General features: G+C 35.0%; 1 protein-coding gene across 1 annotated transcript in view; it reads left to right on the top strand.

Annotated features, from left to right (window-relative positions):
- HFM1 (helicase for meiosis 1) overlaps positions 1–17956 on the top strand; it is a 116901-nt gene that overhangs the window by 14388 nt on the left and 84557 nt on the right. The window contains exons 6-18 of the mRNA XM_007936041.2: positions 219–289; positions 945–1077; positions 1726–1877; positions 2568–2645; positions 2864–3022; positions 5854–6054; positions 6139–6227; positions 7011–7054; positions 7160–7261; positions 7673–7818; positions 8790–8884; positions 12386–12519; positions 16816–16863. Of these exons, the coding sequence (XP_007934232.1) occupies positions 219–289; positions 945–1077; positions 1726–1877; positions 2568–2645; positions 2864–3022; positions 5854–6054; positions 6139–6227; positions 7011–7054; positions 7160–7261; positions 7673–7818; positions 8790–8884; positions 12386–12519; positions 16816–16863 (1452 nt within the window). The remainder of the gene's footprint in view (positions 1–218; positions 290–944; positions 1078–1725; positions 1878–2567; positions 2646–2863; positions 3023–5853; positions 6055–6138; positions 6228–7010; positions 7055–7159; positions 7262–7672; positions 7819–8789; positions 8885–12385; positions 12520–16815; positions 16864–17956) is intronic.

The following is a 17956-nucleotide window of genomic DNA, read 5'->3' as shown; positions in this document are numbered from 1 at the left end:
TTGTTTCCCCTTAGGGACTTAAAAAGTTCTCAGAATATGGAATGAGACTGGGCAATACAATAATTTCAGTTAATTCTCTTGTTAAGATGTCAAAGTAGCAAATGTTAAAGCCTCATCATTGAATACTGTCAGTCAATATTAAGGCAACTGAATTTTTTAATGAAAAGTAGCCAATTTTTAAAACTCTGAAATATTTGGTTCCTTAATGTTATCCTAAGCAGCAAAATTTAGAAGTATTTTCAAAGAATTTCCATATTTCAACTATATACAGTCCAAGGCCTTTGATGATGTGAGTATTTTATTGTAATTATTTACTTCTCTGCCTCTCCTCACTAGATTGTGTCCTATGGTTCCTATGGTTACAGACTAGATCTCATTCATCTTTATGTGTCCCATGCCACACTTAGTGATTGTCACATTATAGGAGCTCAACAAATATTTGTTGAATGAATGCATGTGATTTCCATAGTTGTATTGATTTATCTGGGAGCTCTGGTAGCATAGTGCCTAAGGCACTTGACTGCTAACCAGAAGGCTGGAGGTTCAAACCCACCAGCCACTCCTTGGAGGGAAGGTTGGGCAATCTACTTCCGTAGTTATACTGCCTCAGAAACCCAAGGAGCAGTTGCTATGAGTTGGGGCCGACTCGACGGCACATACAACAACAACAACAACAATTGATTTATCTTTATTAGTATATAAAAAATTCTCTGGTAGCTAAAGATGTGATTTTCTGTTAGGTCTAACATATCATTTGACAAATATAATAGGCTGATAAATTACTATTAGTGTTAATATTTTGTGGGGGAAAGTATAATTCTGGTAATTTTTGAGTTAAAAATTTGAGCTGTTATTTTGTAGAGACTTTTCTGAGACATTTTCTAACAAATGAATATTTGTGAGGAAATTATGTATTATATGACCGATCAAATTTTATTTTTTAGCTTCTTTACACAGATAGGAATTTTGTGATTTGTGCTCCAACTGGTTCTGGGAAAACTGTAGTGTTTGAACTAGCTATAACGAGATTACTAATGGAAGTGCCATTGCCGTGGTTGAACATTAAAATTGTTTATAGTAAGTATTTATATATTATAAAAGTGCTGATTAATTATAATAATAAAAGAAACAGTGAAACAAAACTAATAAGTAAACTCAAGGGCAAGTGATAGGAATTATGTAATTTTTTCTGCATATTTTGTAAAGACCTATCACAATTGTTTTTGTCTGCTACATAAATTTGAAAATACATTTTCTCAGAGTTATAAATAAAAAGTAATACTTGAATTGAAAATTTGACCTCTACATGCTTATTTTTTAAGACAGTCAAACAAAATCATTTTGTGATCCTAGAAATTTCTATGGGAACTGATACTCTTATTTCTTATTTATTTTTTTAAATAATTTTCACCAAAGCAATATATACACTGCTTTCTTTTTTTAAAGTATATTACAAAAGCACTTATAGTGAAAAACAATAGTCTCCTACCCTACCTCTCTCATTTCTAGTTACACTTTTTAGGTACAATGACTCCTAACTATTTCTATTTTTAGTTCTTTTGACGATTATCTTTATATCTCTAAGTAATATGCTTATATTATTACTTTCAATTCATCAATATTAGGCAATATTGATATTTTTGTGCTAACTTTATAAAGCAGGAGTTGTGGAAAAAATTTTAAAATTACACTGATATTCAGACTAAATATGTTATGTTGTTATAGTGGCACCAATAAAAACCCTATGTAGTCAGCGTTTTGATGACTGGAAAGAAAAATTTGGACCAATAGGATTGAATTGTAAAGAACTCACTGGAGATACCATCATGGATGATCTGTTTGAGATTCAACATGCCCATATTATTATGACAACTCCAGTAGGTGTTACTTATAATTTATTATTTATTTCATTTATTAGAAAATATCTATTTCTTTTCACAAAGAAAAAAAAAGTAAAAGAAAATACAGAGTAGAAGGTACTTGCAATATAAAACAAAACAAAACAGGAAAAGGACTAATGTTTGTTGTTGTTGTTGTTGTTGTTCTGTGCTGTCGAGTTGAACCCAACTCATAGCGACCCCTCCTTGGGTTTCCGAGGCAGTATCACTACGGAAGTAGGATTGCAATCCCTACGCTACTTGTTTAGGGTATATAAAAATACCTATAGATCAGTGAGCAAAAGACATATGATCAAGTAGGAAAAGTTAGCAAAATATATGAATAGGCAATTTTTATATTATAGAGCATTAGTAATTATACTTATTGCTTATATTCTTTATCCAAGTATTACATGTTGTATATACTGTACGTGTATTTATCCTAAAATAGGTAATAAGACTATGACTGTGAGTATTATTTTGTGGTTAATCTGGTAGTTTTTTAAAGACTTGCAGGACTGTCGAAATCCTTTAAATAATTTTTAGTCTTTAAATCTTTTCCAGGATACTTTTACTATGTCAACCGAAATATTGCGTATCATTTGTGGCATGTTATGTTAAAAACTTTATGTATTAATAATACTTATTATAATTCCTTATTACAGTAAGTCATTTGTATTTGTTCTCTAGGAAAAATGGGATAGCATGACTAGGAAATGGAGAGACAACTCTTTGGTCCAATTGGTTCGACTGTTTCTCATTGATGAGGTAGTGAATACTTCATTCACTTTTGAAGATAAGCATCAAAAGATGATAGCATAGATAAAAACGACATTTTTAGCCAAACTATATACTTGTTTTATTCCTTTAAGTAGAAAATAAGCTCATTTTATTAAGGAAGAATATTAGTATTATTTTACATTTTAATTGATTAAATAAGATTTTTAGTTTTTTAGGTAATGATTGTTTCTTGATTTTTTACATAGGTACATATTGTAAAAGATGAAAATCGTGGTCCCACCCTTGAAGTTGTAGTCAGCAGAATGAAAACTATACAGTCTTTATCTCAGACTTTAGAAAATACCAGCACCGTTATTCCGATGAGATTTGTAGCTGTATCTGCAACAATTCCAAATGCTGAAGATGTAAGTTAGAATTTTAATCTTTCAGTTTTTTCTATGACTTGTGAAATATTTATCCATTAGGTCCTAGGAAAAAAATATATTTTCTGTCAATCAACTAATCAATTTAATAGAAAAATGTGTTTTAGAAAATTATGGCTAAATTTTATAGGTAAGGTATTTGGAATATAAATTTGATTGATCCAGTTTAATAAAATATTGCTGTGAGAAGTCTTTTGTTCCTTAGTATATAACCAAAACCAAACCAAACTCACTGCCATCGAGTCTATTTTGATTTATAGGATCCCCCATTGGGTTTCTGAGGTGGGAAATTATTACGAAAGTAGATTGCCCCATCTTCCTTCTGCAGAGTGGCTGGGGGGTTTGAACTGCTGACATTCTGGCTAGGAGCCAAATTCGTTATCCACTGTGCCATCAGAGCTCCTTTGTTATTATATAGAAATCATATTTTCATGGACTTTAGTTCTAATTTTAAAGCTTATACCCAGCTGACTGTAGTTGTATAGTAACATCAGTTTGTTGTTGTTATGTGCCGTCGAGTCAGACCCGACTCATAGCGGCCCCTCCTTGGGTTTCTGAGGTGGTATCACTACAGAAGTAGATTGCCCAGCCTTCCTTCCAAGGATGGGCTGGTGGGTTTGAACTACCAGCCTTCTAGTTAGCAGTCAAATGCCTTAGGCGCTACGCTACCAGAGCACCTAATTGCTTAGATGATTACCTCCCCCGCCCCACACCGCACACCCCAATTCTGTATGCCTGGCATTGTGGTAAAGATGGAAACATACAGACCCTGCCTTTGAGGAGAATCTCAAGGCTAATGGGGGAAACAGCTATTTAAAGAAATGATTGTATACAGTACTAAACTTTCCATGATAAATATATCCTTATTTTCTTCATAAATATTTTGGCACTCTTCTTGGAAAACAGTACTCTTGTCTCATTCTGTTATCTCACTCCTAGTTATTTCTCAACCTACTATAATATAGCTTTTTTTTTTTTACCTGCTTATTCTTAGAAATTGATTTCACAAATGTCTGCTATCTTGTCTAATCCAATGGAAAATTTTCTGTCTTTATCATTAATTTGGCATAATTAATCATTTTCTTTTTTTGAAGTGGCAACTAGGTTTTTCATATATTCAAATATAAATATAGAACATTTTCAACTATATTTAAGCAGCAAAACAAAAACCCGAAATGCATCTTTGCAGGTGTATACAACGAATCGTAATGTACATACTTTTTTATGACCTGCAATTCCCCTAAAAATATTACCCTGTCATTAAATATTCTTTTTAATACTGTTTTTATTGTTTTATCATTATGTATTTATCTGATCCCCTACTGATAGAAAATTATTTCTTTTTTCTACTTTTGTAAAAAGTTTTTCAAAACAGTGGTAGAATTAATGTATCTTTGAAAACATTCATGTGTATTTCCTTGGGATTAACTTCTAGGTAAAATAGCTGACTCAAAGGATATATAAAATTCTTTAGGACATACCACCTTCAACAAATATATTTATTTACACTTCAACCAGCAGTAATTTCTCTGTATCCTAACACTGGATAGTATAATAATGAAATTATTCTTACTATTATTTAAAAATATTTGTCAAATTTATTGTTCAAAATGATATCTTAATTTTGAAATTTGTACTTCTTTGATTTCTACTGAAGGAATTATTTTTAATATATTTATCAATTACTTTAAATTCTTTTGCAGCTTGACAGATCATATTCTCTTTTTTCCCATTTGGATACTAAACTTTTTCTTAGTGATTTGCAAGTAATTATTATATGCCAATACCCTTTAATTTTTGAAACTCTGTGATTTCCCCCCATGACAATCACTACTTCTGTGATTATAATTCATCTGTATCTTTTAGCTCCTCTTCTATTTGCCCCTAAATTAAGATCTTCATCCCTGGCCTTCTGCCTTTCTCACACTGTGAATTCTTGTATGATCTTCTCTCAACCCATGATAGACTTGAAAATATTTAGTATTTTCTTCCTGTACAGTAAGAATTCATTAATTCATCTTCTTGGTCAGTTTAGTAACAAGACATGAAGCCTAATTACCAACCAGGCTATGTAGAGATAAAGATTGCAGAAGTAAACTAGTGACTTTAGCATTGAATTTCAAATGTGCTTTTGGCCCTGACATTTTTAAATGTTTATTAGTGCTTTGCTCAGAAATTGTCAGCCCTTGTCAACCTATACCAGCCATTCCTTTGCTACTGTCCAGTTAGCATTTAGGGTAATAAAAGAAGGGTTACTATTTCCAGACACAGCTCTGAAAAATAGAAAATAAATTACAATGATAGTAAGGAAATTTAATTTCAATGCCAAAATCAATTTTACTTTTACTTTTGACTCTTAGAAGGCAAATAAAACACAATAGCAATAATTTGAAATTTACCTTAGTAAAAAGTGATTATAATCTACAATTCCTGCTATTGATACTATTTAACATTATGTCAGTAGAATAGTATAAGTGGAATATGTAATATTGAAAAAAACAATTTGATTATATACTTATACCTTGATTCTAAAGGAGCTCTGGTGGCATAGTGCCTAAGGCATTTGACTGCGAGCCGGAAGGTTGGTGGTTCAAACCCTCTGGCCGCTCTGCAGAAGGAAGACTGGGCAATCTACTTCTGTAAAGAGTTACTGCCTCAGAAACCTAAAGGGAATCACTATCAGTCGGAATCCAGTTGATGGCAGTGAGTTTGGTTTTTCTGGTTTTGACGCTAAAGTGGTTTATTGTTGAGTTACTTTTAACCAAAAATATTTACTATTTTTTTTTAAATGTATGTATGTCTGTTATTTTAAGATTGCAGAGTGGCTTTCAGATGGTGAGAAACCTGCTGTATGTCTGAAAATAGATGAGAACCACAGACCAGTGAAACTTCGAAAAGTGGTCCTTGGATTTCCCTGCAGTAGTAACCAAACTGAATTTAAGTTTGACTTAACCCTTAATTACAAAATCGCCAGTGTTATACAAACGTACTCTGATCAGAAACCCACACTTGTGGTATGAATTATTGATTGCTTGTTTTTTTAGTATAATGGTTAGTTTTTAACATGATTAATACAAAAATTATTAATTTATTTTCAGTTCTGTGCAACAAGGAAAGGTGTGCAACAGGCTGCTTCTGTTCTTGTGAAAGATGCTAAATTTGTTATGACTGTGGAACAAAAACAGAGGTATATTCTTTTCATCTTTTTTTGGAGGTAGAAGTACTTTTTGGGATCATTTAGATCAGATACTCGATAATAGTGAGTTTGGTTTTGTTTTAGATAACTAGATTAGTCCCTTAACCATGGGCAATTTATTTGAATTCTCCAAGCCTCAGTTTCTTCATCTGTAAAATAAAGATAATAGTAAATTTGAAGATTAAATGAGATAATGAATATCAGTGCAACTATGATTTATTTTCTTTATTTCACAGTCAGCTTTCTTGAAAGATGATCTATGTTATTGTTGTCCTTCCTTTCCTCATTTTCAATTTAACATCTGTTAATTGATATCTTAGGAACCTCTAACATATTTGATCACTCACCTTTTCTTTAAAAGCTCTGGATTCTGTATGTACATCCATTATAATTTTCTACAGATTTTCTTCCTACTTTATTGGCCTCTCATTCTCAGTCCCTTGTTCACCTCTTCTAACAAATCTTATATGTTGAAATTTTCAGGGTTCCATCCTAGGTTCATTCTTTCTTATTCCATACTCCTAGGTGATTGCATCTACTCACATGGGCTAAAAAATATAATTACATTCATATCTAAGTTTCACTATTACAACTTACAAGTTAGAGACTCCTGAATTTAGAGATACCCTACTTCTTAAAGGTATTTCTTAAAGTTTTCAGATAATAATACCATGAAAATCTTTTGATATCTGTAAGCATCAAAATACTTAGTTAATAAATTATTTCAGAGTTTTATTAGGAGTAACTTAATAATTTTATTCTATTTTCAAATAGGCTACAGAAGTGTGCAAATTCAGTAAGAGACTCAAAACTGAGAGGTAGGTCTCTAGGTAACTTTTGAACAGCATTTCCTGTATAGACAGAAGGAAGCAGTTACTGATGAAATATTACCAATAAATAACAGAGTACATATTTCTCTGTAGATCTTTTCATACATGGTGTTGCTTATCATCATGCTGGTATGGAGCTGTCAGATAGAAAAGTAGTTGAAGGAGCTTTTACTGTTGGAGATCTACCAGTTCTTTGTAAGTACAGCATATTTGTGGGTATTATATTTTGGAAAATTTTAGGAGAAAAGAAAGGAAAAAACTTCTAGTATTTTAATTTATTATTTTCTTTTCATCTAAGAATCTGAAAGTATGTAAGTATCTACGCATATACTTGCAAAAGTAAACTCTTTGGCAATGATTAGTTCTCTATCATGTTATTGAATCCAGTGCAAATTTAAAATTAAGAATTTAATAGTTTTTTGGTTTTAAGATGTAATATTGTTTTAGGTTCCCAAGTTCTTTTTATCCTCCTCCTTTTCGAAATTTCCAGTTTATGATTTTTATTACTTTCATAATATGTGGGGGTGGGGGACCTTACAAAGAAAATGTCTTCCTGAAATAATAATATTACATGGTATGAAATGAATATTCCTTAATCTGATGCAGTTACTACCAGTACTTTAGCTATGGGAGTAAATTTGCCTGCTCATCTAGTAGTTATAAAATCTACAATGCATTATGCTGGAGGAATGTTTGAAGAATACAGTGAAGCAGATATTTTACAGATGATTGGTAGAGCTGGTCGACCTCAAGTAAGTGACAGAAACTTTGTTTTTTGTAGTTCATTTTAAATGCATTGAAAAGCAAACACTTTAATTTTTGGTGAACAAAAGGTCAGCATTTCATGCTAGATTAGACTTGAAACTGAATGTAACTGAGAAAATCTATTCTAACTGAGCAATGGAAGTAAAACCAAGTCTCATTAACCAGGATGTGCTCTTGCCACTTCCTCTAAATTCCTATTGTTTGAAGGGATGGGCTTATGAATGCATACACTGTTAAAAGATTTTCTTGGTTTTGAGTTTTGTTTTGTTTGTTTTTTGTTTTATATTATGAATGGGGATGCTATTAACTTTTTGGCTGAGACAGTTTTTCATTGTGCATTGCAGCACATCTATCGTGCCTGGATCCTGGCACTATATGCCAGTTGGGATCCCCAGGCATTATTGTGACAATAAAAAAAAGTCAGCCTATACACATTGTAAAATGTACTCTATTCTGAAAAATACTTGAATAATGAAGTTATTTTCATAGGTGCTAAGGAAACATTTAGGAAAATATCTTTTCAAAGAGTAGCAAAATATCATGTCATGGGAGAGCTCAGGGGGTGTAGTGACTAAGGCATTTGGCTGGTAACCAGAAGGTTGGCGATTCAAACCCACCAGCCACTCCTCGAAAGGAGGACTGGGCAATCTACTTCCATAGTGATACTGCCTTGGCAACCCAAGGAGGGGTCGCTATGACTTGGGGCCGACTCGATGGCACATAACAACAACAATAACAATATTATATAACACTGAAACCATAGTGGTATTTACAGCTATACTCTTAGAAGATGTTTAAATTAAATTTTCAGATACATTTCAAAATCAGAACATCATTTAAGCCTTTCTGACCTGTTATTCAAGACAAGGGAACTGTTTAATATGAAGTGAACTTCTGAGTTATTGAGGAAAACTGGTACCAACATGTGATCTTTACTAAATGTCTCTGTTTTTTTCAGTTTGACAGTACAGCTACTGCAGTTATTATGACTCGGTTAAGTACAAGAGAGAAGTACGTTCAGATGTTGGCTTGTAGTGATACTGTAGAAAGCAGGTAATATAGAAAATATTCTAAAAAAATAATAATGTTAACACAGTCTATTTTTTTTCTTTCAATAATATTTAAAAAAAAAAAATGGTATAGCGCTTCCTAAGAATATTCTCTTGAGACTTTTCAACAATTCTACCTAAAACTTTTGTATCCTTTTAAGAGTTTCTTAGTTATCAAGTACTCCTATAACAGAAATACTGTAAGCAGATGACTTTAACAAACAAATATTTATTTTATCAGTTTTGGAGTCAAGAAGTCCGAATTAGGGTACCAGCTCTAGGGGAAGGCTTTCTCTCAGTCAGCTCTGGAGAAATGTCCTTATCTCTTCTGCGTTTCTCCTGGGCAGTCTTCATGTGGCTTGGCATCCCTGTCTCTGCTTCTTTTGCTTTTCAATCTCTTTTGTAACTCAAAAGAGATTGATTTTAGACATGCTCTACACTAATTAGGAGCTCTGGTGGCCTAGTGCCTGCAGTATTTGACTGCTAATCAGAAGGCTGGTGGTTTAAACCCACCAGCCACTCCTTGGAAGGAAGACTGGGCAATCTACTTCTGTAGAAATAGCACCTAGGCAACCCAAGGAGGAGTCACTGTGAGTCGGAATCAACTCTATGGCAGTGAGTTTGGTTGTTTTTTTTTGTTTTGGCTGTACTAATTCTGTCTCATTAACATAACACAGATAATCCAATCCCAAGTGGAATTATAACCACAGGAGAAGAGGTTAGGATTTACCACACATATTTTTTGGGGCCATAATTCAGTCAATAAGTTCCACCCTTTGGGCATCCAAAATTCATGTCCTTCCTACATGCAAAACACATTCACCCCATCACATCATCCTAAAAGTCTTAAATCAACTCTTGAGTCCAAAAATCTCATCTTCTCAATTATTTAAAGCAAATATAGGTGAGACTTTAGGTATACTACATCCTGGGGCAAAATTCTTCTTTATCTGTGAAAGTGTGAGATCAAGACTACAAGTTAACTGTTTCCAAAGTACAATGGTGGTACAGACACAAGGCAGACATTGCCATTACATATGAGAGAAATTGGAGGGAAAGAAGGGACTGAGCAAGTCCAAACCCCAAAAGAACAATTTACATTAGCTATCAAGGCTTGAAAATAATCCTCTGTTCTCTGAGACCATCTGGGCAATAATGGCCCTGCCCTCTTGACTCTGGGGCAATAATGGCCCTGCCCTCTTGACTCTGGGTGTTAGTCACACTCCCTGGATTCTGGGTGGATGCCTCAGCCCTGGGCTTCAGCTTCACCTTCTAGGCCTGGCCACTGGGATGGCAGCTGTGCTCCCTCAGCTTTGGGTGGCCCCATTCACCTGATCCCTCGGAGTGGCGACCCCAGCCCCTTGACCCTGGCAAGCCCTGTTCTTTTGCTCCTTGGTCATGACAGCCTTGCCCCCTTAGCTTGGGGCAGCCGCCCCATCCCTCTGGTACACCTGAACAGTAGCCCCACACTTTAGAACTGAGTTGGTAAAGATCTGACTCTTTGAAACCTAGAAGACTGTGGCTCCACTTTTTGCAATCTAGGAGACCATTGCCCCACCCTTTGAAACCAAGAAGGCCCTGCCTCCCATGCTCCTTCCAATAATTCTACTGGTCTCCATGCTGCTCTAGGAATGGTCCTTTTCTTTTCTTGGAGGACACCAGAGGTAGCTCTGTTGGCCTGTTTCCTGCCTATAGAATTCCAAGAGGCAGACATTTTCATTCCTTTCATTCTGTCTCTGACCCCTTCCGTCTGTGTTGATTGGGTGTTCTGCTGTGGTAGTTGGTTAAATCCGTCAGTCACAGGCTTAATCTCTTTTTAAGAAATTGTGTAGCCATGTCCTTACAGCACATTCTGGGACATGTATCCTTAGTTTGTACAACAGAATTTTCCAAATCTTTACATTTTGCTTTCATTATATACAGCTCATTTTTAAGTTGATATCTTTTTTCTCACGTTTTACTATAAGCAGCAAGGAGAAACCATATGGCCTTATAAAGATCTTGCTTAGAAAGCTCCTCAGCCAGATACCCAAGTTTATCACTTACAAGTTCTACCTTCCACCAAACATTTGAACATAATTCAGACAAGTTCTTTGAGACTGCCTAAAAAGCATCACCATTCCTCATTGTCCAATCTCATGTTCATTGTTTTCTTTTAAAGCCTCCCAGAAGCACACTTAATGTCCATATTTCTAGCAATATTCTGTTGTTCAATGCCGTATATTTTCTCTGAGACGATAGAGACTTTCCCTGTCACTTTCCCTGCTTCCATCTGAGCCATTACCAGAATTGTTTTTGGTGTCCATAATTCTACCAACAGTCTCTTCAAGGCAATTTAGGCCTTTACTATTATGTACCTTAAGACTCTTCTAGCTTCCACTCACTATTCAATTTAAAACCTGCTTTCACTTTTTTTTTTTTTTTTTTAATCCACATTGTAGTTATTTGTTAGAGCAGCAACCCCATTTCTTGGTACCAAATTCTTAGTTATCTAGTGCTACCATAGCAGAAATACAACAAGTAGATGACTTTAACAACAAAAATTTATTTTCTCACAGTTTAGGAGGCTGGAAGTCCAAATTCAAGGTGCTGACTCTTGGGGAAGGCTTTTCTCTCTGTTAGATCTTGAGGAAGGTCCTTGTCTCCTCTGTGCTGCTTCTCCTGGGTGATTTCATGTGGCTTAACCTGTTTCTTCCTCTTCTTGCTCATTTACTTGTTTAATCTCTTATGTTGCAGAAGATACTGATTTAAGACACACTCTACACTAATTCTGTTTCATTCATGAAACAAAGACAACCCATTCCCAAATGGGATTAACCACAAGCATACCAAAAACCAAACCCAACTCATTGCCTTCGAGTCGATTTGACTCATAGCGACCCCTCCTTGGTTTTCCAAAGTGGTATCTCTGCAGAAGTGGATTGCCCAGTCTTCCTTCTGAGGAGTGGCTGGTGGGTTTTAATCGCCAGACTTCTGGTTAGCAGTCAGATGCCTTTAGGCACTACACCACCAGAGCTCCTAACTATAAGCATAGAGCTTAGGATTTATAACACATGTTTTTGGGGACACAATTCAATCCATAACAGAAGAATTTTATAGTTTAAGAAAAAAAGACAATAGAGTAGTTTTATTCAACAGTTTCTTACCATGCGGTAGCATAGGTCCTTTTTATTTAAGAAGAGGAATATAATTTTTACATGTCTTCATTTCTTTAAAATTTGTTTAGTAATAGAGAGATAGGCAATCTGGGATGTTTTAGTAATGTATTTGATTAGAATACTCTCTTAAACTGTCTTCCAGAGCCATAGAGTAGAGAAGAATCTCAAACTTTTTTAAAAGTTAAACTCACATTTCACAATTTCCTCTTACATTTTTTTGTATATTAAGTTATATTTTATGAATTATTAAAAGTAGTAATGAATGTATTATAAATTATTGAAGTTAAAAATTAAGACTTATGGCATAGAAATGTATACTACTAATGCAAAATTTTTTTTCTTACTAGTTTGCATAGACATCTTACTGAACATTTAAATGCGGAGATAGTGTTGCATACCATCACAGATGTGAACATTGCTTTGGAATGGATACGATCAACCTTGCTGTATATCAGAGCCTTGAAAAATCCATCTCATTATGGTTTGTTGTTTCGACTTGGAAAGTAGTAATTTTTTTTTAAATCAACTGGGCCTAATAGTAACAGAAGAATAAAGCTAACAACAATCACATTTAGAAGCAAGAATAGACAAAAGTGAGAAATCTTTATGTGCTTTATTTCTAGTCTTTCAATAAGGCTTGAAATCAGTACCCTTAAAAATATAGTACAGACCTTTTAGAAGAAAGTTCAACTCCGATACAAGCAATAAAAATGCCTAAAATTATTTAAAATTAAAGGAAAGCCTTGAATTTTGTCTGTAGTTTGTGTTCAACAAGTCTCTTTTTCTAAGTTTGAGACTGCTCATTTTCAGTTTATAAGAAATCAATGCATATTCCTGCTATTGCTGGGGGTATTTTCATCTCATTTCTAAAGTTAACACACATCTGGTTATGTTGTTTATAGAGGGTTCTGCCATGTGGTTCAGTAAAATACTTAGGATTGCTGCCAAGCAAATTAAAACCTGACTCATTACAGTATCATTCTAATGTACATAGGTCAAAAAGTTTCAGATCACCAAGGATAATATAAACTTTTACTAAAAGGTACCTTTTTAAGTATCATTTTAAAATTTATATTTTTGACTAGCTAATATATTTGCTTGGTTCAAAAATCATAAAGTATAAAAATGTATGCAGTTACAAATCTTTCTTCTCTGTATCCCATCCACATAGTCCTCTCTCCTTCCTTGTCTCTATAATCATTGGTATACTGTTTAGGTTCTCTAGTGATGCTCTAAAGGAAAATAACACAAGTGGATGACTTTAACAAGTTTGTTTATTCTTGTACAGTTTAGGAGGCTAGAAGTCTGAGTTCAAAATGCCAGCTCTAGGGGCTGGGTGAAGGCCCCTCAACTTGGGTTTCAGCTCTGCCTCTTCCCCACCCACTAAAGCTGGAGGCTTCTCTTATCTCAGGCAGCTGCTGGCTGCTGAGGCTGACAAACTCAAGGTTAACAAGTAAGGTTGCAAAGCCCCAAGATTATGAAGCAACACAACAAGCCACTAGTTCAAGTCCAGAAATAGTCCCAAGGTCAGAGGCAATATGGCAGGCTGCTAAATAAAGACTTGGCTACATGCAGTGTCCAAGTGTGCAAAAAGGCTCAAGACCTTTCTCAAAGCTGCTTCTTATGAAGTACTGGAAGCAGACCACGTCCCTGAGGCAGCTACTGAGCTGCTCGCGGTAGATTCCACCATGGACTTGATTACCAGTCTCCTTATGGAGAATAACTATATCTTGCTGCCCAGCCACTTAAAACCAGGCCCAACCAAGTTGACACATAACCCTAACCACCACATATACCTCTTCTTTAAAAAAAATAAATAATTTTCATATTTTTGCATATGAAAGCAAGTAAGAAAATGTAATTTTATTTTTCTGCTCTTAACAGAAATGATGGTGTTGTATTAGTTTCTATTGCTGTGTAACAGATTATCCCAAAATTTAGTGGCTTGAAACAAAAAACATTTATTATTTCACAGTTTATGAGGGACACAGGAGTCTGAGAGTGTCTTACATGTATAGTTGTGGACCAGGGTCTCTCTTGTGTACAAGGGTCTCTTGAGGTTATAACTAAGGTGTCAGCCATCTGAAGTGTTTCAGTCATCTAAAGTCTTTCCTGAAGTTGGAGGATTCATTTCAAGGAGGCTCACTCACAGAGCTGTTGGTTAGAGGCCTCAGTTGCTCCCTAACTGTTGGCAGGAAGCCTCAGTTTCTCACCATGTTGACATTTTCTCATGAGGTGGCACCTGGTTTGCCCAAGCATGAGTTATCCATGACCAAGAGTGACAAAGTTGGAAGCTGCAGTCTTTTTATGACCTTTTCTCTGAAGTCATACACTGTCACTGTTTTTAAAAAAAAGTCAGTCAGTTCTGGCCACACTCAAAGGGAGAGGAAGTCATTTTACTTCTTAGAGGGAAGAGTATCAAAGATGTTGTGAGCATATTTTTAAAACTACCACTATTCTACTGTTCTGTACCTTCCTTTTGTCCTTAATATATCTCGGAAGTTTTTTTTTGTTGTTGTTATTTTTAGCAGCCAAATAGTATTGCATTTTATTTGTGTAACATAGTCAAGCAATCCCCAGTTGATGGTCATTTATGTTTTTTACATAATGAATGCAAAAAGAAACTTTGCAGTTTTTACATATGTGAGTCTACCTGTATCAAATTCCTGGACATGTAATTGCTTTTGACCCATTGTCATTGAGTTGATTCCAACTCATGGCGACTTTACGTGTTATAGGGTACAACTGAGCTCATAGGGTTGTCTTGGCTGTAATCTTTATTGAAGCAGATCACCAGGCCTTTTTCCACAATGCTACTACGTGGGTTTGAACTGCCAATCTTTTGGTGAGCAGCCAAGCCCAAACCATTTGTGCCACTAATATTGCCATTGCTACCTTCCCTCCCCCATCCCTGAACTACAGTCTAATTGGATCCCACTCATAGTAACCCCTCCTTGGGTTTCTGAGGCAGTATCACTACGGAAGTAGATTCCCCAACTTTCCTTCCGAGGAGTGGCTGGTGGGTTTGAACCGCCAGCCTTCTGGTTAGCAGTCAAATGGCTTAGGCACTATGCCACCAGAGCTCCTATTGCTACCTTAGTGGCTTACAATAACCACCAGCAATGCTTCTGTTTCTTTAAATTCACCTTCAGGGTATGTGCTTTTGCACTTTTATCAATTTTGTGTGTGAATAATATCTCTATATGTTTTAATTTACATTTCTTTCTCATAGTTTCTAGTTGTTCTGTGTTGAGGTATAATTTATAATAAATTACACAAATCTGAGGTATAATTTATATTAAATTACACAAATACAGTAGTTTTCTAAATTGATTGAACCAATTTACACTAAATTACAAATTACGCTGTTAACAGCAAACAGTTGGTTTAGTTAGTCTTAATTTCAGTCATTGTTCTATATGTATAGTGGTTTCTTACTGTAATTTCATTTTGTATTTTCCTTAGAGTACTGGCACTCAGGTATTTATTTTCATATGCATATTGGTCATTTGTGTATCTTATTTTGTGAAGAGCCTATTTAATTGTTTTATCTATTTTTTAAATTAAGTTGTTTTTCTTTTTATTATTAATGTATGGATGTAGTCTGGATAAGAGTCCTTTGTCAAGTATATATATTTAATTCTCTTCTCCCAGTCTGTGACTTACCTGTTCACTTTCTGTTTTTAATTGTGAGTTAGGTAAAAGTTTACAGAGCAAATTAGTTTCCCATTTGATAGCTTGTATATAAAGTGTTTCATTACATTGGTTACCTTCCCCACATTGTCACAGCACTTTTCCTGTTCCTGCCCAGGCTCCCCATTTTCTTTTACTCAAATTTCTGCCTCTTTCTGCCTTCTTATCTTTGTTTTTGGGCACATGTTGCCTTTTGATCTTGTATAATTGCTTGTTCTATGGAACACATTCCTCTTGACTGTTATTGTTTATTTTATGGGCCTGTTATTTGGCTGAAAGGTAGTTTCTTAGAATGGCTTCAGTTCTAAGTTGAAGGGTGTCTTAGGGCCATAGTTTCAGGGGTTCCTCCATTCTCTGTCAGACCAGTAAATCTGGTCTTTTTGTGAATTTGATTTTTTTTTTTTTTTCTTGGTCTACATTTTCCTTCCACTCTATCCAGGACTTATTTTTGTGATCCCAGTCAGAGCTGTTGTTAGTGGTAGCTGGGTACCATGTAGTTCTTCTGGTCTCGGGGCCTATTTTCTTTCTTAAGAAATATTTTCATGAACTGACGTTCTTAATTTTGAGTAATGCTATGAACATTCTTATATATGCCTGTTGGTACACATGTGCACATATATCTGTGAGTATGTCCCTTAGAGTGAAATTGTTGCATTATAGGATATGTATAATAAGTTCAACCTTAGTAAATAACAGTTTTCCAAAATGATTGTATCACCGAACACTTGTTTATAGGAACATCCATTTTATAATGAAAGTACATTAGAAAATGTTAATCATTCGATAGAAATTTGCTATATGTAAAACATTAGGAATTTATTCTACACTATCCTTGTTAAAATACAATAATCCTGGTCACTGTTATACAATAAGATAAGCAAAAGCAAGTTGATACTGAAAGGATTTTAAAACAGTAGATTTTTTTTTCCTATAAATATTTAAGTCTTGTTGGAACTCATTAAGCTATTTTTTTTTTCATGTATAAGTCTACTCTTCTCAAGTTAACTGGGATATAAACTGAGCCTATAAAGGTGAATTAAATCCATTCTATTTTATTTTTTATAAATGTTGATGTCTTATGCAGGTTTTGCATGTGGACTGAACAAAGATGGAATTGAAGCAAAATTACAAGGTTAGATGTGTTTCCTTCTAAAACAAAAGTATGTTCTGTAAATTTTAGTGAGAAAGGTCAGTTACTTTGAAGGTAAGAATACTCTTTGGAAATTATTTTTTAAGAAGTAATCTTGTTTATAGAAAAAATATATAAATGAATGTATCAGTCAGTCTGTTTTCCAGAGAGAGAGAGTATATATATCTTCTGGATTTATTTCAAGGATTTGGCTTATATAGTTGTGGGGGCTGGTAAGTGTGACATTTGTAGGGCAGGACTGCAGTAAGCTGGAAACTCTTGGGCAGAAATTGATGCTGTAATCTGGAGGCAGAATTTTTTTTTTTTTTTCCCTTGAGGGAAACTTCAGTTTTACTTTTAAGGTCTTTTAACTGATTGGATCTTAAAAGTAAAACTAAGGTTTCCCTCAGGAAAAAAAAAAAGAAATTCTGCCTCAAGATTATAGCATCAATTTCTGCCCAACAGTTTAAGGTCTTTTAACTGATTGGATAGGAAATCTGGTAGCATAGGGCCTAAGGCACTTGACTGCTAACCAGAAGGTAGGCGGTTCAAACCCACCAGCCACTCCTTGGAAGAAAGGTTGGGCAATCTACTTCTATAGTGATACTGCCTTGGAAACCCAAGGAGGGGTCTCTATGAGTCAGGTCCGACTCAGGGCACATAACAACAACAACAACAACAACTGATTGGATGAGGCCCACCTACGTTATGTAAGGTAATCTCCTTTATTTAAAGTCAACTGATAATAGATGGTATCCAGAAACTAAACCCAAATCTATTCCATCAAGTTGATTCTGACTCATACTGACCAACCCCATAGGGTTTCCAAGGCTGCAAACCTTTGTAGAAGCAGACTGCCAAATCTTTTTCCTATGGAGCAGGCTGGTGGGTCTGAACTGCTAACCTTCTGGTTTTCAGCTGAGTGCTTTAACTGCTGCAGCATCAGGGATCCATAGTGTTAACCACATCTATAAAATACTTTCACAACACCTAGATTAGTGTTTGATTGAATAACTGGGTACTGTTGTTGTTGTTGTTGTTGTTGTTATGTGCCGTCGAGTCGGCCCCGACTCATAGCGACCCCTCCTTGGGTTTC

Source organism: Orycteropus afer, unplaced genomic scaffold, assembly GCF_000298275.1.
Source record: "Orycteropus afer afer isolate SDZICR_OR568_19922 unplaced genomic scaffold, OryAfe1.0 scaffold00033, whole genome shotgun sequence".
Lineage (NCBI taxonomy): Eukaryota > Metazoa > Chordata > Mammalia > Tubulidentata > Orycteropodidae > Orycteropus > Orycteropus afer.
Note: the sequence above shows the minus strand (reverse complement) of the source record. Positions and strands in the feature narration are given on the sequence as shown.